General features: G+C 42.1%; 1 protein-coding gene across 7 annotated transcripts in view; it reads left to right on the forward strand.

The window, feature by feature from the left end:
* ROBO1 (roundabout guidance receptor 1) overlaps nucleotides 1-27,562 on the forward strand; it is a 1,177,688-nt gene that overhangs the window by 1,096,901 nt on the left and 53,225 nt on the right. For all 7 annotated transcript variants that reach the window (XM_059720628.1, XM_059720629.1, XM_059720633.1 and 4 more), the window contains 4 exons: nucleotides 9,284-9,405; nucleotides 13,257-13,488; nucleotides 15,261-15,382; nucleotides 20,174-20,345. In XM_059720628.1, the coding sequence (XP_059576611.1) occupies nucleotides 9,284-9,405; nucleotides 13,257-13,488; nucleotides 15,261-15,382; nucleotides 20,174-20,345 (648 nt within the window). The remainder of the gene's footprint in view (nucleotides 1-9,283; nucleotides 9,406-13,256; nucleotides 13,489-15,260; nucleotides 15,383-20,173; nucleotides 20,346-27,562) is intronic.

Raw genomic sequence — 27,562 nt, forward strand, 5'->3', positions numbered from 1 at the left:
ATAAAGAGCTTTCTTCGGCAAATTACTTAGAATTAAAAGTAGTGCAGGAGAAGCAAAGACTGCAGTAACTGTACCCTATAGTTAAGCACACGGAATCTGATTGCTATAAAAGCATTGCATAAATATAGGAAAGACAGAGTCTGAAAGATAGTTACTCTGCCTGGGTCCAAAAGCATAATAAATTTTAGCTATTATAGGAAGAAGTCTCACTTGATTGGGTCCTTGAGTCTTTGACATTGATCTTCCATCAGGCTTACTTTTGCTGCAGTTGCTGTTTGGATGCCAGTTTAAGTGATTTAACTGAGCAGATGAGTCAGTGATAAGTCCAGCAGTTGTCAGCTCCTAGCATAGCTTGTATGATGGGGACATCTTTGTGATCCTGGGCCCAAACAATGGCATAGTCATTCAGGTGCCAATGCTTAGATTGCAGGTATTGCCATGATGTCTTGCACCTGTTATTCTGGTAGAACAAAGTGTTGGTAATGTTGAGTCCATATTCTGCATATTTGGTCAAGAGGAGAATGCTGTTGGAGTTGACCTTTCCTATTCCTTCCTTTCCGATGGTTCTGTTGCAGAGATTTGAGTCCCTTCTGACTGGTGTTGAAATCATTAAGAATAAGTCTGTCTCCTTCTAGAACGTCAGAAAGGACTTAGTCAAGATTGGCGTAGAATTCCTCCTTGGTTTCATTGGCTCATGAGTCAGAGCATACATGCTGATGACAGTGACATATTGGCTTCCTGCCAGTTTAAGACAGAGTCATGAGGTGCTCCTTAATTCTGAAAGGGAACTTGTTGAGTTGGTTTATGAGTACATTCTTGATGGTAAAACAAACTCCTTGTACCTGGCAAATTCAATCCCACAACACCCCATCAGAGACAAGCCTTTAGGAGGTGAGGAAAGTCATCAAGCAGATGAGGAACAACAAGGCCTCTGGAGATGATGGAATCCCTGCTGAAATCTTCAAGCAGTGGAGAGAGGAGCTCATATCGCAGCTCCATGCCCTCATTTTAAGGATTTGGAATGAGGAGGGAAATCTCCAGTGACCTCACGGATGCCATGTGACAATCTTCAAGAAAGGAGACAAGTTCAGCTATAGAAATTACAGAGGGATTTCCTTGCTGTCCACCATGAGAAACCTCCTTAACCATCTCCTTCCACTTGTTGGAAAGCTCCTCCTCTCAGCATGGGTTTAGGACATCAAGAGGCACAACTGACCTGATCTTCACAGTTTGCCAGCTGCAGGAAAAATGTCAGGAACAACATAAACCTCTCTACATGGCCTTCTTTGACCTTGTGAAAACCTTTGACATTGTCAGCCAAGAAGCACTATGGAGGATCCTTCTAAAGTATGGATGCCCACTGAAATTCATCACCTTTCTTTGCCTACTCCATGCTGGTATGCAAGCAGCAGTTCTCAATAATGGATCTATCACAGATCTTTTGCGGGGGTTAGATGGGAGTTAAACAAGGCTGCATCACCATTCAATCATTCTTCTCAATATTTCTTATCATGATGCTATATTTGACCTTGAGCAAGCTGCCAGTTGTAGTGGAGCTAAACTACTGAATGGATGGTAAGCTGTTTAATCTCAGCCACTCTCAGCCAAAACCAAGACCACCCCAACCTCAGTCATCAAGCTTCAGTATGCTGCTGATGCTGTAATGTGTGCTCGCTTGGAAACAGACCCTCAGGCAATTGTCAATTTCTTCTACTAAGGCATACATGAAAATGGGACTGACACTTAAACATTCAGTGCTGCTTGTAGACATGAAAAATAAAAGCTGGTACTTTAAACTCCACACGCTACTGCACCAAGCCCAACACATGCCCAGAAGAGTCAGTGTGTTAGCTGCAGCCGGCTTTCCCAACTTCTGATCAGATCAGATGCTTTAGTCAAGTTTTTTTGGCACTTCTATCTAATAACTGATTGAATCGGCATTAGCTAAAAGCACCACTGAAGCACCCAATCTATCCAGATGCTACAGAGCCCGGTCGAAGTAGTGCACTGCTACTTCTGGTAGAGTGTATTTGTTTGGGGTTTTTCCCTCACATCTGTCAGTGCCCCAGAAGATTAAGATCTCCATAAACAAGTTCTTAATGAGCAGTCCCCAGCTCCAGTAATTCAAATTCACAGTGAGACTGGAGAACATTTAAGTATTTCCCATACATCAGAAGCCATCTCTTGCAGAAGGCTGACATCAACAAAGAAATCAAACATCACCTCAAATATGCAAGTGCATCTTCTGGACGCCTGAGGAAACAAGTGTTTGAAGATCATAACATTAGATCCAAAACCAAGCTCCCAGTTTATTAACCACTTGTGATCCCCATCTTACTGTACAGAGCTGAGACATGGATGACCTACAGAAGACATCTCAAGTTGTTGGAAAAGTACCATCAACACTGTCTGTGGAAGATCTTTCAAATTCAAGGGGAAACCAGACACACCAACATTAGTGTCTTCTAGCAAGGAAAATCCACAATCATCAAGGTGATGATTGTCCGACATCTACTTTGCTGGGCTGGCCACATCATCCAAATGTCCAACTCCAGACTCTTAAAGCACATTTTATTCTCACAGCTCAGTCAAGGTGTACACTCAAGAGGAGGTTAGGGAAAGTTTTTCAAGGAGATAGGGTTAAGGGGTTGGGAGGTCAGAACTATGTTCATACATATCCACTCCAGTTACTCCATTGTGTTTATGAAAGGAGAAAATAGCACAGATGGGGGAAAAATGTTGTTAGAGTTTATGGTAAGATGTTTAATTTCCTACTCACAAGAATGCCTTTGGACTGGAATCAGTTTGGCACATAAGCAACTTACTCATTTGCCACAATGCATTACATGCTTATGAGAAAAAGAGCATATACAAATGTAACAAAAAAGTAAATTGTATTCTAAGATCAAAATTCTTCCTCCGCACTAATTCTATTAACTTAGTGCCCTCAGAATAAAAATTAGCATGGCAAGCTCTCTTTTTTTCTCCTTAGCATTAGGTAGAAGAATTAGCTTGATCCATTTACTGTGTACGAGCATAGGAGAGAGCTGCATTTGTAAGAATAAGTGCATTATTGTCTGGGTAAAGAAGTTCCTTGGGGAAAACTGAGTCAAATAAATTTAGTTTTCATTTATGTCTGAAATTGTTTGGGGTTTGGGTCATTCTTTTCTCTTGTGGGAATGAATTTTACAGGTCAACTCCAGCATCCGTGAAAGCCCCATCCTTTGCAATTACAAGTCGTCCCTATTGAGTGACAGTTTCATTATTCCAGTAGAACCAAACTGTTGTGGGAAGTCATGGTCAGAGAGGAAGAGCTGATCTTACATCTTCCTATAGCTAATTCCATGGAAGGTTTAAAATACCAGGACAGAGACCTTGAACTGATTTCTTCATCCTATAGAAATGTCTGTATGGCAACCTGCGTTGCTATGAAGGAAGTTGTATCTGTTCTATACAACTTGAAGTAGCAAGCCTAAAGCTCCCAAATGCCTTGATTTCTATGGCACCATCTGATTCTGCTATTTTTCTAAGTGAAGCAAAATATTCAGTTCAGTCAAAAATTGAATAGATATTTCATTTCAGCTCCTCATATAGCTGAGGATACAAACAAGCTAAGGGCCTTGCTACATGTTGTACTTGGAGCCACACAAATGTCAGTCAGTTTAGTGCTAACTTGGAGTTTGGAGCAATCACACTTAGCCATCTAGAAACCTCTGACTGCCCCCACACCTGTACAGTTGTGACTTACCACTACAGGTCTGGTGAGAAAAGAGTCCCTTCCAGCCCTATTTCTCTATGATTCTCTATGCTTCACTTGTCTCTTGCCCAACTTAGCAGCAGCGTTCTAGACTGCAGGGTGAGGAGGGAGGCAGTGGGGACAAGGCTGAGCAAGCAACTGCCTTCCCAACTCCAGGCACCCACATGCTCCATCCTTGTCACACACATCTAGGCATGTCTCCTGGCCACACACATCACTCAGAGTGTTCCCAGTGCCTGGGCAACTTCTGCCTGAGCAGGGCTTAGTTGTTTCCTCTACCCCCACCCCCTCAGTCCTGCTTTGTCCCCTCCAACCATCCTTAGTGCCCTCAGGCCTGGTAGGGGCAGCCCAGCAGCATGCAGGGCCAGTGGACAGACATGCCTGGGCCCAGGGGGAAGCCCAGGCAGCGGCTCTGGGAAGCCAGCATCAGTGGGCACAGGGCTGGAGCTAGAGCCAGAACCAGGGGCTATGTAGGTGGTGGCTGGTACAGGCAGCTTCCCCCAACTCACTCCACAGCTGGGAGCAGAGTTCACCCATAGCCAGCTCCCACATCCACACAGGCAGTGGCAGAGACCCACACCTGCAGCCTGGATTGACCCGCAGCCACCTCACCCTGCCTGGAGCAGCAGCTTCCCCAGCGGGAGGCTGTACTCCACCCAACAGCAGCCACTGCCAGCTTTCTTTCATCCATGGGTGGATTTGTATGCATGGAACAGGGTGCTTTGGAGCCACGCAGGTAGAGCTCAGAGATTGCCAGAGCCAATCGGGGTCTGGGAGCTCTGGGAGCTTCTTTCACGTGGCTAACTTGGAAATACAATTATAAGTCCAATTTAAGGCTAGTTAACCAGGCTAATGCCCTGGAGGAAAGGGAATGCTAGGAAATCTGGTCGTCACACCAGACGACAAAGCTAACCTCTTTAACAATTTCTTTCCCTCCATCTTCTTGAGTAGAGACCGGGGCATCCCCCACATTGGGATCCCCAATGGACCCAGGGGAGGCGCTGCCAGGCCCAGGGTCAGTGAGGACCTATTTAGGGAACTTCTGGTGGGTCTAGATGTGTTCAAGTCAGCAGGTCCTGATGATCTCCACCCCTGAGTGCTTAGAGAATTGGCAGAGGTCATTGTGGAACCCCTACAACAGCTTTACAAGCACTCATGGTGCTCTGGTGAGGTGCCAGAGGACTGGAAAAGGGCCAGTGTGGTCCCCATTTTCAAAAAAGGGAGGAAGGAAGACCCAGGAAACTACAGGCCCGTTAGTCTTACCTTGGTCCTGGGGACGCTCTTTGAGAAAATTATCCAGGAGCACATCTGCAAGAGACCAGCAGGGGAGATCATGCTTAGGGGCAACCAACATGGGTTCATTCAAGGCAGGTCCTGTCAGACCGACCTGGTGGCCTTCTACAACCAGGTCACAAAATCCTTGGACGCAGGTGCGGTGGACGTAGTCTTTCTGGACTTTAGGAAGGCCTTCGACACTGTCTCTCACCCCAGCCTCATTAAAAAATTAGGCGTCTGTGGCGTCAATGCCTACACAGTCAGATGGGTCGCAAATTGGCCACAGGGCTGCACCCAGAGAGTGGTGTTGGTTGAGTCATTTTTGACATGGAGGGATGTGGGAAGTGGGGTTCCCCAGGGCTCGATCCTCAGGCCTGCAGAATTCAACATCTTCATTGGTGACTTGGACAAGGGAGTGAAAAGCACCTTGTTCAATTTTGCTGGTGACACGAAAATGTGGGGAGAAGTGGGCACACTGGAAGAGAGGGACAGGCTGCAACTAGATCGAGACAAGTTACAGGAGTGGGCGGAAGAGAACAGGATGGGATTCAATACTGATGCGTGCAAGGTGATGCACCTAGGGAGGAAGAACCAGCAGCATACCTACAGGCTGGGGAACTCTATTCTAGTCAGCACAGAGGCAGAAAAGGATCTTGGTGTCATTATTGATTCCAAAATGAACATGGGCCGTCAATGTGGGGACGCGGTCAGGAAGGCTAACCACACCTTGTCATGCATCCACAGATGCATCATGAGCAGGTCCAAGGTGGTGATCCTATGTTGCACTTGTCAGGCCGCAGTTGGAGTACTGCATCCAGTTCTGGGCTCCACATTTCAGGAGGGATGTGGAAAGCATCAAGAGGGTCCAGAGGAAGGCCACTCGCATGATCAGGGGGCAGCAAGGCAGGCCCTATGAGTGGAGGCTACGGGACCTGAACCTGTTTAGCCTCCACAAGAGAAGGCTGAGAAGGGATCTGGTGGCCATCTACAAACTGGCCAAGGGGGACCAGCAGGCTATGAGAGAGTCCCTGTTCCCCCAAGCACTATTGGGAGTAATGAGGAATAACGGCCATAAGTTGACCGAGAGTAGATTCAGGCTAGATATCAGGAAGCACTACTTCACAGTCAGGGCGGCTAGGATCTGGAACCAACTTCCAAGGGAAGTGTTGCTCGCTCCTACCCTGGGGGTCTTCAAAAGGAGGCTAGGTAATCACCTAGCTGGAGTCGTTTGACCCCAGCATTCTTTCCTGCCATGGCAGGGGGTCGGACTTGATGATCTGCTCAGGTCCCTTCCGACTCTACCTACTACTACTACTATGAATGTATCTCTGCAAATATCTCCATCAAATTTGTATAGAAGACAGAGCATCCATAGTTTGATCAGGATTGCCACAGTCACCTCCTGCCCTGAAGTGGCATAACTTTGAGCTGCATCATGAGTGTTTTAAGCCACTTAAAGGTGTTAACATACAAACAATCCACAGGTTAATAGCTTGAGAAGCGGCCAAAATTGATGTGCATCAGGGCCCTAAAAGACTGGGGAGCAAATTAACCATCTAGGGAAGATGCTCTTGCTATAAAGAAATCTCAGGAAAAATAAGTCCTTCTAAGTATCTCTCTCATTCTCCCACAGTCACGTAGCCTTATATGGAGTACTTACATTGTGGTCCTTATTTGAACAAAATGTATCAAAATGTTCCTGTCTGACTTTCGTTGACATGGGCTATTGGCTGTAGTTACTTTGTGCTAAATGCAGCTCTGAAGTGGCAATCCCCATTGTTGTAAATCTAATCTGTATGATTGGTACTGGTCCCATTCACAATATTGTCAATCCCAACCCTGGAGAGCATAATGTCCAGACTAGAAAAACAGAGGAGACAAGTTGTACTGAGTATCCCAGATGTGTGAATGTGTTAGCATTTTGTTATTACTGTTGATAACTTATCTCTTGTGGCCAGTAGAGAAAATATCACTAGTTACTTACTAAGCTAACTTTCCTTTTAAACTCTGGGTTGAAAAGATGGTCAGAGATTTAAACAATCATTCACACAGTCAAGGTTAATGTTTTTAAGAGCCTCAAAATGAGGAAAAAATGCATTGATAGATGGACCACTTGGTACAATATATTACATGTGTGTATAGAGTAGCAGCTCAGTGGCATATTTATTTTTCTCACTGTTCATTGCTAAGCAGCCAGATTTGTCACCCACTGGCTGCACGCTAGCCACGCTCTGCTTATTTAGTTTTGAAGACATCCAACATTCTTGTAAATACTTTAGAGACATTGCATGACAAGATTACCAAGTGGTGTAGCCTTTACAGTGGGCTGTGTTTCTGGATAAGAAATTTGTTCACAGGACAGCTTTTTTATATATGCTGATGATTAAAAAAAGAAAAAACACTGTGATGGATAATGGGCTAAAAATGTAACCACACCATCAAGAAGTATATTTTTCCTAGGGTTCTATTATTATTGTTGTTGTTTTTGCTGTTATATTTTATGTGAACATATTGAAACTGCTTTCAGCACCGTTATTCAAATCTCAGCTCCACAGATGGATCAGGCATCTGCAACAAACTTATGAAATTGGCTTTATTCCAGTTGCAGATATGCAAATATGCAGTTCCTCTGTGCTTCTTCTCTGCCCATTTTTATGAGTAGACCGGTATTGAAATTGTCAAGAACCCTACTGAGTGCTTCAGGGAGCAGAGTGCTTGCACATTTCAATACCTGGCCCTATCACTGGAAGAGACCAGACAGAAAAGTAACAGAATGGAGCACAAGCATATTGTAATATACTTTGTAGTAGACTAGTATATCTGTGAATATTAAAAAAAAATAAAAATTCCATTTCATGAGTATTTCTGGGATTTTAATTCCATTGTCAGCATGGCTTTGTTTCCAGTGAGTTGATAAAAAGGTGGGAATATAAAAAATGTACATACCTGTATTCTGCTGGCTATCCATAATATTCAAATGCTACAGTGATGAGTGCTCTATAAATGTGTAGAAAAGGAGGAAGTCATTTCTTTTCCAGATTTGCAGAACATCTGTCCCTATTTTAGTAGATTAAGCCATACAAAATAACAAGTGGAATTCTACCTTTTCCATACATACAAGTGTTCTTTCAATGATAAGATACCAAGATTAGATTTACTAATAACAGGGCAGACAGAGGGCAATTGTGCCTTGATTCCTGCTCACAGAGCTTCTGCCATTTGAAAAGCTACATCCATGTGGCTCACGTTTTCACTTTAATGACATATCATATGTAACTAAACAAAAATAACTGTGATTGCTACTTAATGTTTAGATATCAGTTGCTTCTGCCCTGCCTTCCCTATACTAGTACCTGGTCTCTGTAGTGTTTAGAAGTGAGCATTTGAATTTTCCCTCTCCCCAAATGAGAGAGAGTTGCTGTTCTTATAGCTAATCCTCATGTACTATAGCTATTTCTGACCCTTGGGCTGCCATAAACATGTTTACGGTGGCACAAAACATGAGCAAACATATGTTCCTGCCTCTTGTCACACCCCAAATGCACCAAAATGGCGGTATGATGATTCTTAGTAATAGTTTGAGCCACTTCTTCACTGCAGACATCAGTTTGCTTCTGGCACAAGAGCTCAGGGCTGACCATACTCTCCAGCTGCCCTGGGGATAGCTCCCACCCTGTGAGACAGTGGCCCTGGGTTCCTGATCCTAACCTGGGGATGTTCTGGGGAACCCTACTTGTTCCCCAGATGTGTGTACTCCCAGAATTCCCCTGAAGGATGGGGCCTCAGAAGCCCTTGAAGTCTTGCGCCTGCAGATGCACACCTTGGGTTGGAGCCAGGCACCTGGGAATGTTGTCCTACAACATTGGGCCACTGAAGCCCCAGGCAGTGTCTTTCTCTGCTCATCTATATTATCAGTTGTTCCAGTAGACATCCCAGCACATATCTTATCCTGCCACAAGGATGGCATCTGTTTGTAACTTCATGGTTACTTTTTACCTTTTGCTTTCTTCCCCCTCCTCTTCCTCCACTCTCCCCTGACCAATTTCCTCCTCATTACTTATACTGAAAAAATGTTAATTGTGATTTTGATCTGCTATTGAATAGCTAGTTGGCCTTGAAAGACTGCTCATGTAACTCTACTTGTATGCCTGGACTCTTCTGGTGGGTACTGTGGGATAAGCCTATTTGTCTACAGTCATGTACTTTGAAGAGTAAGTTTATTTGTAAGAAGTGATTCTTAAATTGTTACAGATGTTCCACCTACAAGTCAGGGTGTGGATCACAAACAGGTCCAGAGAGAATTGGGGGATGTGGTTCTTCACCTCCACAATCCCACCATCCTTTCTTCTTCTTCTATTGAAGTTCATTGGACAGTAAGTTAAATTATATATGTTGAATGGGAGGGGCATCTTGAGGGTGGGAGAAGAAACCTTTATCTTATTTTGGATATTTGATGACATTGTAGATTCTGAGTTCATACTACATGCAGAAGCTTTACAAGTTGTTTGTTCCCTTTGAAAATTGTTCCCTGGGAACTGGCACTAACTGCACCGTACTGTTTCACTGAAGAAGGCTTCAGACAAAAAAAAGATTCTTCACAATTATTTCTCCACTTAGGATGTTTTGCTGTATGATGGGAGCTCAACTTCACTGTCACAGAGCTAAGGAACTTATCCAAAGGCAACCAAAACCCATGAGATCCTTTCTATTGACATCTATAGACAACTAGCTAATTGCCCATCATGAATGATGGAATTTTCAGGGAGTATTTACATGGCTCGCCCCGTGCTTACCCTTTGGTGCTGGCCACGTAAAAAGTCCCTCTGCTACTGCCGCCACCTCCTCCTCCAGCCTCCAGCTCAGCGGCTCCCTCCCCCTGCCCGCCGCCGCCTTCTCCCCGGAGCAGGGGAAATTCCCCGTCTCCCTGCCTGAGGTGGCTGTGGTGGTGGTGGCTCCCCCCCCCATCTCAGCTTCTGTTTCCACCTCCTCCCCTGGAGCAACGGGGCTTCTCCCACCTCTGCCTGAGGTGGCAGCAGCGGCTACCTCCCCCCATCCACCTCCGCCTCCTCTCCTGGAGCAGCGGAACTTCCCCGGCCTCCCTCCCTGAAGTGGCGGCGGCAGCTCTCTCCCTGCCTGAGGAGGCAGAGCCCAGGCAGCCAATCACTGTTTGCCCTCTCAGCTCGGTTGCCCAAAAGTGTTACGAACAGACAGAGAGACAGACTAAGCCCTTTATTATATTAGAATACTCTGTATTTGAGATAACACAGCTCTTTTGGTCTGTTGAATATGGTATGAAACAGATCTTATAATTTGGGAACTGAAGCAGAATACTCAACTTCACGGTAAGGGCGGCCAAAATTTGGAATGGGCTTCCAAGGGAGGTGGTGCTCTCCTCTACCTTGGGGGTCTTTAAGAGAAGGCTGGAATTAGGCATCTGTCTGGGGTCACCTGACCCCAACATTCTTTCCTGCCTAGGCAGGGGGTTGGACTTGATGATCTGTTGAGGTCTCTTCCGACCCTAGCATCTATGAATCAATTCAGTCGCAAAATGAATGGATATTTTATTTCAGCACCTTTATAAGGTTGAGGATTCAAACCAACTGAGGGCTTTGTTACACATTTACTTCGAGCTGCACAGATGTTGATTATCTTAGTGTTAGCCTGGAGCTTGGAGCAATCACACAAGCACTGTAACAACCTTCTCTGACTGTCCCCCCATCTGACTTGCCACTAAAGGCCTGGTGAGCAGGGAGGTCCCTTCTAGCCCTACTTCTATATGATTCTCTATTCTTCACCTGTCCCTCCCCCACCACAGCAGCAGCATTCTAGACTGTGGGGAGTGAAGGGAGGCAGTGGGGTCCCTTGAGGGCAAGGCTGTGTAAGCAGCTGCCCTCCTGGCTCGAAGCACCAACATCTGGGCCACACACATCCTTCAGACTGTTCCCAGTGCCCGGGCAACTTCAGCCTGAGCAGAGCTTAGTTGCTCCTCCTCCCTACCCACCCACCCTCAGTTCTGCCCTGCATCTGCTCTGCCCCCTCCTCCCTTCCAACCATCCTTGATGCCCCTGGGCCTAGTGGGGGCAGCCCAGCAAATGCCAGGTCAACCCTCCCTACACAAACTATTGAGGAACACTCACACAAACATACATACACGCAAAGTGTAGATACTATTTGGTTATACCAGGTGGCAAGTTAATAATTGTGGTGAGGGAAAAGCAGCAAACTGGGAAACTCCCAGGGAATGCTCCAGTGACCTTAAGTCTATGAGTAGCTAGCCTGAAAATCAGAAATGGGAGGAATATGATACTCAAGGAAGTCAGAGTTTAAAAAATAAAGAAAATGGAAGAAGTTCCCAAAGAAGCTTTCTAAGAAGAAGGTCAGGCAAGAATGACAGATGTATGCAGAGGGGATATGAAGGGAGAGAATGGGATAACTGGAACCTTAGTGAAGGGAGAAATATTGAAGAATAAGAGGGGCATGCATTTTGGAATAAAGGGAGTACATGAAGGGAATGGGAAGAAAATAAAACATGAAATACCTCATTTTAAAGCAGTATTAATGAAGAAAAGTGGGGGTGGTGTCATGGGGCATGGTAGGGAGTTTATGCCAGGGAAAATAGAGTCTTGAAGTCTCTTCAGAGCTCCCTTTTGATCAGGCCAAAGTACCAGTCAGCATGATAGGTGCTTGCACCTACAACAGCATAACTTTTGTAGCTTAAAAACAATATTTGCCCTTGTCAAGAGCTGTATAACAGCTCTAGCACATTGGAGTCCTGGTTCAGGATAAGGGCTTATAGGAGCTACAATAATGCAAAAAATAAGTAATCATAATGATGACTGCTCTGATCCACTGTAATTATATTGAACCCCACATTAAGGACCACCTGCAGCAGGCAGCCTCCTGTTTTAACAAACCACTTAACAGCATCTGCGAGGTTCCTGGTACAATTTTGTTTGACCTTTAGTTACAGACCCAGCTTTTTTCCAGGCAGCCAAATTTTCTTGGTCTCTTGGGTGGCCTGTGGCTTCACTGCAATTTCAAACATTAACCATTACCTCAATTTTAGCCAGTGCATATTCTTCACAAATTATTTAAAAGAAAACATGTTACTAAGGTATTCAATTGCAAGCAGGCACTTCTATTATGGCACAAGATGCAGTGGCTGTAAATGGGAAAAACCTGGTCTGTTTTTAAAGAGACTTTTTATCATTTTTTAACTTGCTTATACACCAACATTGTTTTTTTCTAAATTGAAAACAGTGGTTAAAAGATACTGAAAGCTGCTCAAATGACCACTTCTTTAAGATAAAATTTTGTCTCAACTATCACTAGTAAAATCAGGCCTGATTCTCATTATAGCCCCTCTAGTCTGCAAGAGTGAGATAAAGCAGCCTTAATATAAATAAGAGTTCAGACTTTTGGGTCCAACTTTATTAGTAAACGTCTTTTAAAAAAAATGAAAGTATTTAATAGCTTCTTAAGTAACCATATAAGACAGCACCTTTTTTCCAACACAGTAGCCCCTCAGAAGTTATGGTATAGAGTTCAAGGTACAACTTTACCTGCCTTTTGCCTGATTTTGGAAGCTACCTACCTACCTCTCTCTACAGTAGACCCTGGCCAAGCCAGTGAGAATGGAGAAAGTTCTTGGATTAATCTGGCCCATTGTCAAATATAATCACCAGAATGTAGATAGTGCCAGTTGGCTGCCTTTTTAAATGCACTTCCTCCAAGAGGAAGGAAGGGTTTCATGAAATTTGGGAGCCTTCCACTCCTCAAGAGGATTGGCATAGTTCTTTGTTGGAGCTCTGTATTCAGTGTCTAAACTCTTAAAGTAGACCTTTATCTTGCCTTCTCCTAGGCAAACCCCTACAACTACTCCTAGCACCAACAGGAGGATTTCATGTGGATATAAAAAATATTCTATTTCCAAGCACAGGATATGAAAGATCACTGTATTGTTCCATTTTTACACCTGTATAAATCTGTTGAAGTCAATGCAGTTCTAGGAGCAAAAAAGGGGATTAGTGCAACTTGTGAAGTAAGCCTATACTTTACTGTAATTCGTGGAGCTTTTATTTAGCTCAGCAATGTTGTTTACTTCGTTGCATGTAAATGGAAAGTCCAAGTATGAAGCACAATTTTGCAAATAGTTTTTATGTGCAGGTTTATTAAACAGTCCATTATGTGGTCACTAATGTGTGTGTTTCTGTTGTTCTGCTAGGTGGACCAGCAGTCCCAGTATATTCAGGGATATAAAATTCTGTACAGGCCAACACCAGCTTCCCACGGAGAATCTGAATGGTTAATTTTTGAAGTGAGAACCCCGACCAAAAATAGCGTTGTTATTCCAGAACTGAAGAAAGGTGTAAACTATGAATTCAAGGCCCGTCCCTTTTTTAATGAGTTTCAAGGAGCAGATAGCGAAGTGAAATTTGCCAAAACCCTAGAAGAAGGCAAGTTGCAGCAAGGCTTTCTTCATCTTTTCTTTTTGAAGTGGGATTCTGGTGTGTTTCTCTCTGATATGTTCATTATTTGATTTTGTTTGAAGTGCATGCTGTAGGAGAACACAGCAATCTGCAGCTGAGGAGACTGTCAGTGGGTTGGATTGATCATTATGTGAGTTGTTTGGTGACACAGAAGTAAATATTCAAAACCATCCATGAGAGGGAGAGAGGCATGTGCAGAAATCCCTTCCAACACACAATGGGAAATGTGCTTTTTATCTCTAGTGCTATGGGCACTCCTCCCCACTGAGTTCATGGTCTGGTCACAAGTGACTTGTGTCAGATTCAAACCCTTACTAATAAGTATCTAGCATAGATAGCAGACACCACAGAAGTCATCAAAGCACTTTAGCTGAGGGAATAGAAAACACCTTTCTAAGAGGCTTTTATACATGGATCAGTCACTAGTACAGAATGAAAAGATGATGAACAGGGGCAAAAGATATAGGAGCTGAAATGTATATCTTCCTCTGTGAATGTGCTAGAAAAAAGGAGAGGGTTCACAAAGCCATTTCCCTCACTGCGGTTGCCAGTGGCCAGTGCCTCACAATAAGTATTTCAATGTGTTGGCAGACTCACCCTCTACCACTTCCATGATAGATATATTTAGTGGCTGTTCTTCACTTATTCTCTCAGCCCCTGGAGCAGCATCACCCGAGCACTAGTTAAACCCTGAGGGATTTAGGAGGACTTCAATGAACAAAAAATAGGACTACTGAAGTTTCAGTGTAATCTACACAACAAATAACTGAAGTTTTATTTGAAAGAGGAAAGAAAAACTGTAACCAGAAAAATTAAAGCCTATTAACATATTTCAAGCTTCCACCAGTTTTGAATGCCTGAATTTTTTGGTTTCTAACTTGGCATACTTATTGCTTCATTTTTGTTTGTTTGGTTGGTTGGTTGGTTTATTTTGGTTTGTTGTTTTTTTTTAAAGTATTGAGTGTGCACAACTTGATTTAGAATTAAGAAGATCTCTGGGTGCACAGCAAATCTGAAAGTCAGGCCTCAAGCGTCTCAAGTTAGGCAAACAATATGACTAGCGTGTTTTGAAATTGTTGCCCCAAGTGGCTAAGTCCTGTGAGACTATGGCAGAACTCCCAATAGATTCCAGGATTCCAGTTCCGTGTTCCAGCATGAGACACTTTCCATTAACATCAATTTACCTGTCGGGCAGAAATACCTTTCATGGTGACATAAGAAATTCTAATATCAGTGCTAAATAGGTCATTTACAGGGATTCTGGTTTTCTCTGATTAAAAAAATAATTCCCAATTTTCAGATTTAAAAAAGTAACTCTCTATCAATCTATCTAACTTGTGTGTGTGTGTGTGTGTGTGTCTCTGTCTCTCTCTATGTGTGTGTGTGTGTGTGTGTGTGTGTGTGTGTGTGTGTATGTGTGTATGTATATATGTGTGTGAGAGAGAGAGAGAGATCTAGATATCTATATCTATCTGTCTATATATCTGTCTATATCTATATCTATCTGTATATATGAGTGGTATTTCATTTTAATCAGGGAAAAATTTGGATTTTAGTTTGTTTTTTAATCTGAAAATTGGGGGGAGAGGGGGTGGTATCAGAGAAAACCAAGATCCCTGGTCATTTACATTTATCCCTCCAGTGCTACTTACAACTTGTTTTAAAAAAAAAAGTACTGTAACAGAAATTGTTTTTGAAAAACAACATGGCAGCTAACCATCTTTTCCCCCCCCACACAGCTCCTAGTGCTCCACCTCAAAGTGTTTCGGTATCTAAAAATGATGGGAATGGCACTGCCATTGTGGTTACCTGGAAGCCACCCCCTGAAGATACCCAGAATGGAATGGTCCAAGAATATAAGGTAATATATTCTTATTCACTAGCAGACTGTTGGCAAGATATTGATGGAAAAGTTGTTCATGGATATTTGGCTCCATCTACTGGCTAAAATGAAATCATGGGAAGTAAAATAAATAAATAAATAAATAAATAAGATATTACTCTGATTGTATTTTTATATAGTGAACTGCATTCTGTGTAAACTGATGTCTTTAGGTATAGAAAAGGTATTAACAGGCTTAGTAATTTGAATGAGTGTATATGGTATGGCAGAAATTCAGAGAAGGATCAATATTCATAATTATAATGACCTTCCTGAGTCTTTATAATAAAAGAGTAATTGCATACCCAAGCGGCAAAAGAACTGTATATGTTTGAGAATCATGTTGTGACCTAAAGAGATTATTTTAGAAATAAACATACAGAGATGTAAAGATTTGAATCTTTACATCTCAGGCATTATATTATTAACCAGTTTAAGACCTAAATATATTATACGGCTGTGTTCTATTTGAGATGGTTAAAAACATACTCAGAACCTTTCCAAAAGAAGCATGTTTGTATAAAATGTAATATTATTTAATGTATAATAAGTGTTCTTTGCTTGCTCATTAATTTACCTTTCACTCTGGCTCATTACACTCTGTGTGTGTGTGTGTGTGTGTGTGTGTGTGTGTGTGTGTGTGTGTGTTTGACAAATTACAAATATACTGTATGATATTTATTATTTAAAGGGTCTGCAGCAACACAATGGATTTTTAATATCAAATCAGTTTGAGAGTAAATTACATAACAAAGAAGATGAAAATATAATTTCCTAACCAAGGCTTAGACCTTTTAAATATCTAGTCATAGATATCAAGGCTGCTTTATACCCAGTGAGTGGTAGGATACTTAATTTTAGACTATCAAATTGGCATTGTTGAGAGAGATTTTTAAGAGAATCTGTCTTAAGGTTTGTTTTTTATTAAGATAAAATACTATAGTTTCGACATTTATTCTTTAAAACCATCAAAACTGATTTTGCTCTTTCCCCTGGTAGAAATGAAAAAGGGTGGAGATCACTTAGCTTCATGGTCAATTTAGAGTAATAAAATGCCTTTCTGAACCTGATTTACTGGTACAAAATCAGTTTGTGGCTTAGATTCAGATGTATAATGTAATTGGGGGAAAAAATATTCACCGAAGAGGTTTTATTTAAAAGCAGTTAGACGTTGAGCTAAAGAGATTAAATTATTCACCCACCAGGAACTGCATTAAAGGAATGTTAAGGTTCTGAGGACAAAATGCTGAAAGACTGGAAATTCATATTTAAGAATGAAATATGCTATATTGCATATGTGTTAGGGGAGAGTTTGAGCCCCACTACTCCTGCCCCCTCTGTCTTCCTTTCCCTCCACATGGGTCTTCCCTACTCTGTGCAAGGACTATCGGAGAAGTTATTTTATGCAGGGGGAGCTCAGAGCTCACTTCCCAATAGCAGCACATCTGAATGTGTGGAAAGAAAGCTGGCAGCCCCTGCCAGCAGCTCACCTTTCTGGCAAATGCTGGCAGAACAAGTTTCCAGAGCACTTTTTTTCCTCTCTGGATAGCTTGCCCTGTGAATGTGAAACAGGCATGACAATTACCAAGGACCTTAAACATAGAAAAGAGCAGTTAGGAAGTAGTGGTGCTAATACTTTTATATGTGTTCTTTGCTTAGATGTTGTGACAGCGGGGTAGTGGCTACCTTTGTGAAGGTAACATAACAGTTCCCATTTCACCCCCTTGCATTCACTTATTAATAACTTCCTAAAACATATACCCTTATAAAATTACTTGATTAAAATTATAACTTTTTCAAAAAGACATACAGAAAACTAGAACTCTTGGTTCCAAAATGATACCTTTTATTAGACCAACTGGAAAATGGCAAGAAAATTGTCTGCAAGCTTTTGGGATCAAAGTCCCTTCGTCAGGCTCTGGGAAAAGTATAGATGGTACAAGATGGTAAAAAGCCCCCATAGGTAGGACATAAACTTCAGTTTTGCACAGAGGGAGCTGAAGATGGAAGGTTGTCCCTCTGGGTCCATGCCAGTGTCTTTGTGAGCTGTGTTGAGTAGTTCTTTGATGTGTTGATCAGGTAGAATTCCTTCCCTGGAGGTGTCAGATGGCAGGCAGGGAGGTAAAAAACAACCCCCCCCCCCCCCAAACTTCCTTGTTGTTCAGCAGTGAAGTTTAAAATCCAAAATCGGCTAAAATTCGGCATCTTCCATGTTTCAGGGGCATACTTGGTAGCCGTGTTGGTCTGAGAGAAAAAGACATACAAAAAACTAGAACTCTTGGTTCCAAAATGATATCTTTTATTAGACCAACTGGAAAATGGCAAGAAAATTGTCCTTTTCTGCAAGAAAAATGAAAAGGAAAATGATACCATCATGGACCCAGAGGGACAACCTTCCATCCTCAGCTCCCTCTCTGCAAAAATGAAGTTTATTTCCTACCTATGGGGGCTTTTTACCATCTTGTACCATCTACACTTTTTCCAGAACCTGACGAAGGGACTTTGATCCCGAAAGCTTGCAGAAAAGGAAAATTTTAACTTTTTCAAAACATTTATGAACTCTTCTCTAAAAAGAATAGTACTGTTAATTAGGGGTGTGCGAAATGGGCTGTATTCAATACAGATTTGGATTTGACCTGAATTGGGGACAGTGATTCAATTTGTTGTTTCAGATCACTGTTCCTAATTCGATTTCAGCTGAATTTGAATCTGAAGATCATAGAAACAGCTTTAAATGTTTTTTTCTACATACCTCAAGGTACCAGGCACGGCTCATGAATGCTGCAATAGTGGGATGAATGGAGCATTCCACAGGAGTGCGGGGGGGGGGGGGCGCCCTGTGTGCTTGGCAGCAAATCTGGAAGTGGACTGGAAGTACTTCCGGTCCACTTCCGGGTCCACTATCGGACATATTGGAGGGCCCCCCCCCCCCCCCCGTGTCCACCTGGGTCATCCACCCCAGCATCTCAGCATTCACAAGCCTTCTGGTACCTTGAGGTAAGTAGAAAAAGCATTTAAAGCTGTGTCTGAATTGTCAAATCTCTCTGAATTGATTCAAAGAGTTCCAATTTGATTCAGAAAGATTAATCAGTCCCCTGATTCGATTTGGATTCGGAGATTTGGCCACTGAATCTCCACCGAATTGAATCAGCCCAAAAGCTTCTCACAGCCCTACTGTTAATGCTATTATTATAGATATATTATTATAGATATTATGTAGGTGTGTGTGTGTGTGTGTGTATGTATGTATAGATTAAATATAAAAATATTATTTTGATTATTATAATACTCATTTTATAAAATTGTTGTCCTTTGCTTTATGTTTTCTTGTGTTTACAAATACATTTATGAAGATGGACATCCCATAATAAAAAATATGTTATAATCTAGCAGTTGAAAACATATTTCAGCTGTTCATAAAATCTCACAGAGTCCTCTGAACCCCTGACATTAAGGGAAAACAAATATTTCTTTCCATCTTCCCTGAAGGACATGATAGGAATGTTTGCAGTTTCACGGCTCAGTGGCCTTCACAAAGAATACTTTGGCAACTGCTCTCCTTTTTGTTATGAATAGGCCTCCAACTCAATCATCCCTTCTGATCTCAACTTCAGTAGAATAGTACAGGGAGAATGAAAACTGTCTTTTAAATAACTAGGTTCTAGGTCACTTAAGCTAAGTACAAATGGTCAAAAAGCAAAGTCAAAGGCAGAATTGATCCAATCTACATAGGTTTCTCTAAGCCACATAGATTGGTTCATTAATGAATAGAACTCATGTTCACTCTTCCATTGGCCAAGTCAGGGAGATGTCTGTATTGTCCAAGGCCAGAAAGCATGGGTGTCTGGTGCCTCTTGAGTCGGGAGGAGGGGAGGGGGTGGCATGTGCCCCCCCGACACCAGTCAGTGGCTGGACAGCCAATCCTGCTGACGGCGGTGGGGGGAGGATCCCCTGGCAGCCGATCCCACTAGCTGGGGGGGCCCCGGTGGCTGATCCTGCTAACCGGGGGGATACCCCGCAGCTGATCACAGTCACTGTAAAAGCAGCCACGCCATTTCCAAAGTCACTTTTTCTGGCAGCCCCACTCCCTGGCTGGCACTCAGGGGAGGGGTGACACTGGTGCTCAGGCCTGCTCTCCTGCCTGTCAGCTCCACGGTAAAGTGTCTCATGTAGACACACTCAGTGTCACCCATACCTTCTTTGGATTTAATCTCAGATTCTTAGTTGTCATTCATCACATACAAAAACGTAATATCTAGTCCTTAACAAAAAGTAGCATCTCCACATTCAATCTCTGTTCGGATAACTATTACATAGGTATATATCAGAGAGGTATATACAGCATAATGCATGTTCTATTACGTATTCATGTGACTACAAGCTTCTTGTGATTGTTCCTAAGCAAGAAAATTGCAAAAATGTTTAAATGCTGGTTTTATTTATATGAAACATTGAAGGCTTTATTTTTCAGGGCTGATATTTAAGGAGTAAATTTACCCTGCCTCATACTATAAAAGGTCAGGATGGAGTTTATCTCTGCAGTTAATCTTTCTTTGTAGCTTATCTTTCTACAGTATTTGCAGTGCCTAAGACTCTACTGTCCACACCCACAACTGAGAGTTATAGGTATAGATACTACTGCAATATACATCATTAAAAACTAATATAGTTTAACTCTCATCAACAAGATAGAAGGACCCTATCATTTACTGTGATTTGTCTTTGAGATTTAACTTTTCACCCCAACATGTACTCTGTTTTTATCTACAGGTTTGGTGTCTTGGCAATGAAAGTAGATACCATATAAACAAGACAGTGGATGGTTCCACCTTTTCTGTAGTCATTCCCTCATTAGTTCCTGGTATTCGATATAGTGTGGAAGTGGCAGCAAGCACTGGGGCAGGACCTGGAGTGAAAAGTGAACCACAGTTTATCCAGTTAGGTAAGTCTGCTGGTAATTCTCTCTCTCTATTTCAGTGACTTGTTTGTTTAGTCTTTTATGGATCCCAAACTATTTGCAAGTGAATAATACCATGACATTTGATCTTTAAAATAACAAGATCAGGATATGTAGTCCTAGAAACGTACTGGGACTAAATTCCAAAGATAGTGTTGTACTGGCATTTCTTGTTTTATAATGGCTGCTGCATTTTTTTTAAACATAGTATCACAATTCTATATTGCATTTAGCTGTTGGGTTTTCCAAGTGATTGGTTATAAGAAGACACATACATACTTAGTATATGGGTACTCTTAAATATGTTAAACATGAGCTACAAAAACTGTTCAGGGGTTGATTTTGACCCAATTCACCTTAATAAAAATGTGATTTGTGTCTATCAAACTATTTCACCTAAATCAGAAAAGTAAAAAAAGTGCCAAAAGTACGTAAAAGGAATATCAAATATGTAGGCAAAGCTGGTGAGTGACCCATTATCAGGGCTTAGTGTGGAAACACGTTCAAAGTGACTCTGAAACTGCCTTCCTCTGCACCAAGCGTTCCTCCATCACAGGTGAGGACCATGGCCACTGTATATGTGATATAAAAGCAATAGTTTTAGAACAATATTTAAAATACTTTAAATTGTAATGGTGCTTTTCTTTATAATTATGCTTGATTCAAACCAGCTTGTCATTACTATTAGTTCCCTGCCCCATCAAATCAAAATGTAATCACATATTTCTTTTTTACCTTGTTTTTTTTCTATCTATATCATCAAAAGGCCTGCCCAGGTATTTGACTTTAGATTTAAAAATATGTAATAACTGGGGATGAAAGAAGGACTCAAGTCACAGTAAGCAATTAATGTAAGACCCCAAAAATAACAAGTATACCAATTGGTCATTGAAATTAAGAGAGTTTTCAAAGAATTATATTTATTTTGAACTGTGTTTACCTTTACTTTTAATAGAACATGCATTGCAAGAAGGCTACATCACCCTTATTTTAATTAGTCATTATTGTAATATCTATAGGCCTTTGTTGAGATTTTGTTTTCTGCATCTTGCTTCCATTCTCAAGAATTTAAGTTTCTCTTTCACTGAGAATGCTTTGAAACCCTTGAAAAACTGAGAGTTATAAATACTGCTTTAATAGAGGGGCCTTGACATTCAAAACTGCAGAGTTGATGATCACATGTTTTTTCTTTAATCTATCTGCTAGTAAATTAATCCTAAATAAAGGTCAGTATTACAAGAACATGATTTATTTTGCTGCATGTCTTTTCCTTCTGCGTTCACATATTTGCAAATGGAACATGCTCAAGAATTTAGCTTTTGGGGTTAGTTCAAGGCCACTAGCTGGCCTCCAACAATTGCCTGTATTAACACTACTGTAGGAAGCAAGAAGCCATAATACTGTGACAAGGAGAGTTTCAAATGCAAAAATGGGCGGATAGATGCCCTCAATCTATTAAAAGTCAATGTACATCCTCTACATAGTCCTTTGTTAAATGTTCTCCCAAGCTGATAATACTGTACAAGTGAAGGGATCCTCATTGAAAGTCAACGAGACTTAAGCTTCTTAATGCCTAAGTTGTTTGTAAACATGGTACTTAGGCTCCTAAATCACTTTGGTACTTTTGAAAATGTTACGTAGATCATATTTTCTGATTCATCTCAAATCAGTAGAGCCCAAGTAATTGTCATTCACTGTTTAGAGATTTTTGTTTCAGTCCAGTTCCTAAAAGAGAGATGGTGACATTACAGCTAATAATGTAAGTGGTAATAATTAAATCTCTCATTGATATTCTCAGTAGAAGCTAAGCATTTCAGATGTTCAAGTTAAGATACAATTACATTATTTAAGACTGCTTAAAAATAAACCAGCATCTCATCATTAGAGCTGGATTGAAGCAGTCTTTTTGCTTTTGAGGGGAGGGGGGAACAGTGGTGCTTTATTCCCATGTCAGTCCCTGACGCTTTGTGCTTTCTGTAGTCTCAGTGCTTTGGGAAACTGAATATGTCCTGACCAGGAAATGGCAGGTTGGCTTACATGTAAAGGTGCATAGCAGGCAAAGTTCTTAGAGTAGATGTGATTAATATCTTTTATACACTTCTCTTGACAAACTTTGCTAGCCAGTAGGGCTGTGCGAAGCTTCAGTCCCCGATGCAATTTGGTGGAGATTTGGCCCGATTCGGTGGCTGAATCCAAAACAAATAAGGAGACCCTTTAATCTCTCTGAATAGAATCAAAACTCTCCAAATCGATTTGGAAAGATTCAACAATTTGGACATAGACGCAGCTTTAAATGTTTTTGTACATACCTCTAGGTAGCAGATGGCTCGTGAATGCTGCAATGCTGGGGAGCATGGAGTGTCCCACAGAAGCGCGGGGGCTCCCCAGTGCGCTCAGGAGCAGATCTGAAAGTGGACCAGAAATACTTCTGGTCCACTTCTGGGTTCACTGCCGAGCACGTGGAGGGCCGCCCCCCCACCCCTCTGGCACTCCTGTGGGATGCTCCATCCACCCCAGCATCGCAGCATTCACAAGCTGTGCTGGTACCTTGAGGTATGTAGAAGAAACTTTTAAAGCTGTGTCTATGTCCAGATTACCAATTCTGCAAATCAGCATCGACTCTTCAGATTCGGATTCAGCCGAATTGAATCAGGGACAGTGATCCGAATCAACAAGTTGAATCGCTGTCCCTGATTCTAGCCAAATCTGAATCAAATAGGGCCCACTTCGCACACCCCTACTAGCCAGTAATGATTGAAGCCAGAGGGCAATTTGCTTCTTTTGAAGTCTATTGCACTTATCAACCCTAGATTAAGCAAACCTTATGCTTTATGAAAAGAAAGAATGGGATCATTTTTAGTTCCTGAGCAGAAACTGTTGTGGAATCTTTCCCTTCACCTCCTCCTTATTGTGCACATAAGGAGAGTTGGAAGCAATTTGTGGTGAGATGCTTAGCCCTTCTACCAGACCCTATAAGAAGATTAGATGGCCAAGAAAGCTTAAAGGGCCCTACTGAGCCCATAAATGGCTTGGCACAGGCTGTGTAGAAGATGGCTATAAGGCTGTTTCCTGAAAACTACCTTGTAAACCTTGGAAAAGGTTGTGGACAGAACAGGACACAAGGAAATCTGTGGAGATTCTGGGCAATGTTGCAGCCCATAAAGGATTTCAGGAGAAGGTAGGAATTCCCATAACAGGCCCACAGTACATTTTGCATATGACTAGCAAACAAAAAGGGACTCCAGCCCTCAAAACAGCCCAGAATCATGAGGGCACAAAAGTGCTTTAAAGCCACCTAACCCTTCCCTGGACCACAAGTTCAGAGCATGTGCCTCTCTCTCAGAGGCTCAGCAAAGAATTTCCTCCTGGTTTCTTGGATGTGATCCAAGAATTGTAGCGAAGTAGTGAGGAGCTGGCAACATTGTTATTCTGAGGAGAGAAAACTTAATTTACTGGTGCCATCAGTCAGCATCTTTCACCAGCAATGAAGTCACTTAAATGGCAGGATGCAGGGGAGGCGGGAGAGGTTGTTTTGTTTCATTTTGTTTTGGAGGAAGAGAGAAGGAGATTATTTGGAGTGGTCAGAGGAATTGCCAGTTCCTGTAACTACACACACAGAATAAGTGCATTTTTGAGAATAAAGTTCCAGTTTGAGAAATCTATATTTCCTCCTTACAGTCAGCAGCTCTGATCTTTTGTTCTGATACTGTTAATAAAATACTATCTTTTTTGAACTATTAAAAATTCCATGTGTCAGTCTTTAATATCTTGTCTGATTTGTGATTCATTTAAATGTCTGACCACGTAAGATTTAGAACTTTCTCTCTTTTTTTTAATTAAAAATTGAAAGTAGATTGTGGTAAGCCTGAAAGCATCCACACAGGGGGTAAACTTGAGTTAGAAGCCCCACACATATCCAGCACATTTTATCCACTGCCCTCACGTAGCTGCATCTGGTGCTACACAAATCTTAATTAAAATGATTTTACCCCCAAGAAATGACTAAGCAGAGTATTGACAGGCCATGTGGATAGAAATAAGCTTTGCTATGTATTCCTATTAAGCAGTAGATGAGGAAAGGAGAAATTGCAATTCTGAGACTTGCAGGCTAGGGACAGATGTTACACATAAACTGATTTAAGTGATCAGAAACTGGTTTAAACCTGTAACAGAGCAAAAGTTCAGTGCACATAAACCAGTTTCAAAATGGCCAAAATTGGTTTAAGATAAATCTGCTTGAATGTAGAACTGGATCAAACCAGTTTTTGGAAGTTCTGTCCCAGACCCCTTCCTGGTTCAAGTTAAAATACAGTCCCCCGGCATCCCAGGATGACTTGCAGCTCTGGGCTGGGCTGGGCTGTGTTGTCTGTAGCCAAGCAGTGAGTGCTGGCTGACGGGGTAGGGGTGGGAAACCCAGTTGGGCAACACAGCCTGGTCTGCCTGGCGGGGGCAGAGCAGCCCCTGTCAGGTATCCCCCCGCTTTTCCCCTGTACTCCTTGCCACTCGAGCAACAGGCCAGCCCCAGCAGCAACTCCCCTTGGCTAGCCCCAGCAGCAGTCTGAAGTGACTGGGGTAAGCGAGGGGATCTTAATCCCACCCCCCCACCCCCACTCCCTGCCTGTCCCACCAATATGGACCCCAACTGGACTGTGCCAGGCAGGGGCACAGCTGCCCCTGTCAGGTATTTTGCCCTGCTTGCCCCTGGAGCAGCAAGGGGCATGGCCAGACCTGGCAGCAGCCTGAAGCAAACGGGGGGCTCCCCTCTCTTCCCTTGTTTGCTTCAGCCTACTGCCAGGGCCACCAGCGAGCAGAGTGAAATGCCTGGCAGGGCTGCTGTGTCCCTGCCTGGCAAACTGTCTGGGATTCATACAGGTTGGGGAGGGGGGGGGGGAAGTAAAACCCCTTTCCTTCCTCCTGTTCACTTCAGGCTGCTGCCATGCCCCCCTCTGGAGTTGAGTGGGGAGGTATGCCTGACAGGGGCTGCTTCCCCCTTCCCTCTCCAGGCATACCCCAAATGGGGACTGTGCAGGCCAGGGTGGGAGTTTAAACCCCTCCCCAACGAGCTTGCTGGGACCTGGCTATGCCCCCCACTCTCAGATCAGCTTCCCTCCAACCATCCAGCTACTGCCAAAGGAAAGGGAAGGCTGCTCTAGTGCTTCCCAGCTTCTAGCCTGAACCACTGCAGGCATGTGGTTGCATTTCCAGAATCAAAAGTGAATGTCTATTCACTTGCTTCTCAGTTCAATCTATGCAGGTTAGACTAACCTGCAATATTACATTGATTCCTTCTCAGGCTTTCTGAATGTCTATACTTAGCCACAATGCCATCTCACAGTAAAGCAACTACATGTTACCTTTCATTCATTAATAGGTTCAAAATTTTAATTTGGGATTGCCAACCTGAAGTGTCCAGAAATCATGATTTATGTTCCAAAAATCATGAGATTGAATAGTAAAGAAAAATAGGTGTTCATTTGGGTTTTTTTAAGCTTTAAGGCACACTGACCCCTCAGTTTTAAAGTTTTCTCTGCAACTTTGAGGAAACATCTATAAAAGTTGAAATTTTCTCATAACCAAAAGTTTCAAGAAGATTGCATGTTAAGAAAAAAGAACTAAATACGATGAGAGTTGGTAATGTCTAATCCTAGATCTTACATTGAAAACACTAAAAAATACGTAGTTTTCAATACTTTACCAGTTGAAAACTGGCTTTTACTCGGAGGGCTTTGCACCCAATAATAAATCAGACCCATATCCTTATCATGTCAGAATAAACCAAATGAAAAGGTATATTTAAGAATATCCCTTGAATCCTTTTGCTCCTGACTGCCACAACTTTTGGGCTGAGGTGGAGCCTGATGCTCCATCTAGCTTTCAAATGTTGCCACTTGTTATCACTTTGACACTAGGTACATATTGCAGCAGATTTTGTCTAATGCACCATTTACATGAGGCAGTACAAAGGCAGTTAATATGATTCATAAACACACTAACCTGCATGAATACAATTTATGCACTTATTTCTTAAGAGGCCTCTGTAAAATAATTACAAATGTTAAGTGCAGTCTTCAACTAGTGGATATCTCAAGTGTACAAAATACAAGAAACTCTCACCAAACCTTTATTACTCTAATCACTCACATTACAAGATGTGATTTGTTAACTAATTAGCTTGCCTATAGGGATGTTATTCAGTCAGCCACTCCAAGTACCTGTGTAATATCTTCTCTTTTTTTAAGAGTTTGCAGAGGATTTTTGTAAAGGCAAACTACTTTGCTCACACCGAGCCTCAGTCAAGACAGTGAAGCTCTGCAGTTTACCGCAGCCTGTTCACATGTCCATTGCAAGGTTAAGCCTACTAAAAAAGGCACTTTCCAATTATGAAAATGTATGCAACTAAAAGGAGCACAAAATATTTATTTTTAGATGTTGATGATTTCTGACCAAAGAATTTCCATTCCTCATCAGATATACAAACAGTGGAGGAAAACAACAGTTTTAAAAGCATGTTATTTATATTGCAAATCCAGGCATTTGAAAGTTGGGAAATGCTATATTTATGATTGTCCATGCACCCCAACCTCAGTTCTCCTGTCCTACAGCACATCCATTTGGTGTATTGAATGTGGCAGGCATCCTGTGGAATACCTTGTATAAAAACATATAAAGATTGGATCATGATGCATACTTGTATAGGGTAAAATTAAAGTTGCTTAGGCATCTGTAAATCCAACATTTTCTAACTTGTGAATGATTAGCATTGCAACCTAAATAATATTCTTTTAACATATATTTCATTGAGATTCACTAGCATATTTTCAGTAGAAAAAGGCAGAAGTTGGTTCTGTTATATATAACTATAATAACTCCCTTATTAGAATCACCAGGATTTGAATCCTGCCTTATTAATGAAGTAGCAAAGACTATTAATACTTGAACCAAAGACCTCCCAACAGCAGCGATGCTAACAAAGGAAATCATGGTGTAGAGAAAGAAAGGAATGTGTCACTGGGGCAGTGTGCCAGGTAGAGGGAGCAGTGTGGCCAGCCTGCTTCAGCAATTCCTAGACATTCTTGAGTGCATTGTATACTTCTAATGCTGCTTTCGGCAACAGCATAAGCCTGGCCTAAAATGTTTGTGTTCACTTATTATTTTGGCATTCAGTCAACGTTTTTCCTGAGGAACACTAACAGCAACATGGA

This window comes from Alligator mississippiensis, chromosome 1 (assembly GCF_030867095.1).
Source record: "Alligator mississippiensis isolate rAllMis1 chromosome 1, rAllMis1, whole genome shotgun sequence".
Classification (NCBI taxonomy): domain Eukaryota; kingdom Metazoa; phylum Chordata; order Crocodylia; family Alligatoridae; genus Alligator; species Alligator mississippiensis.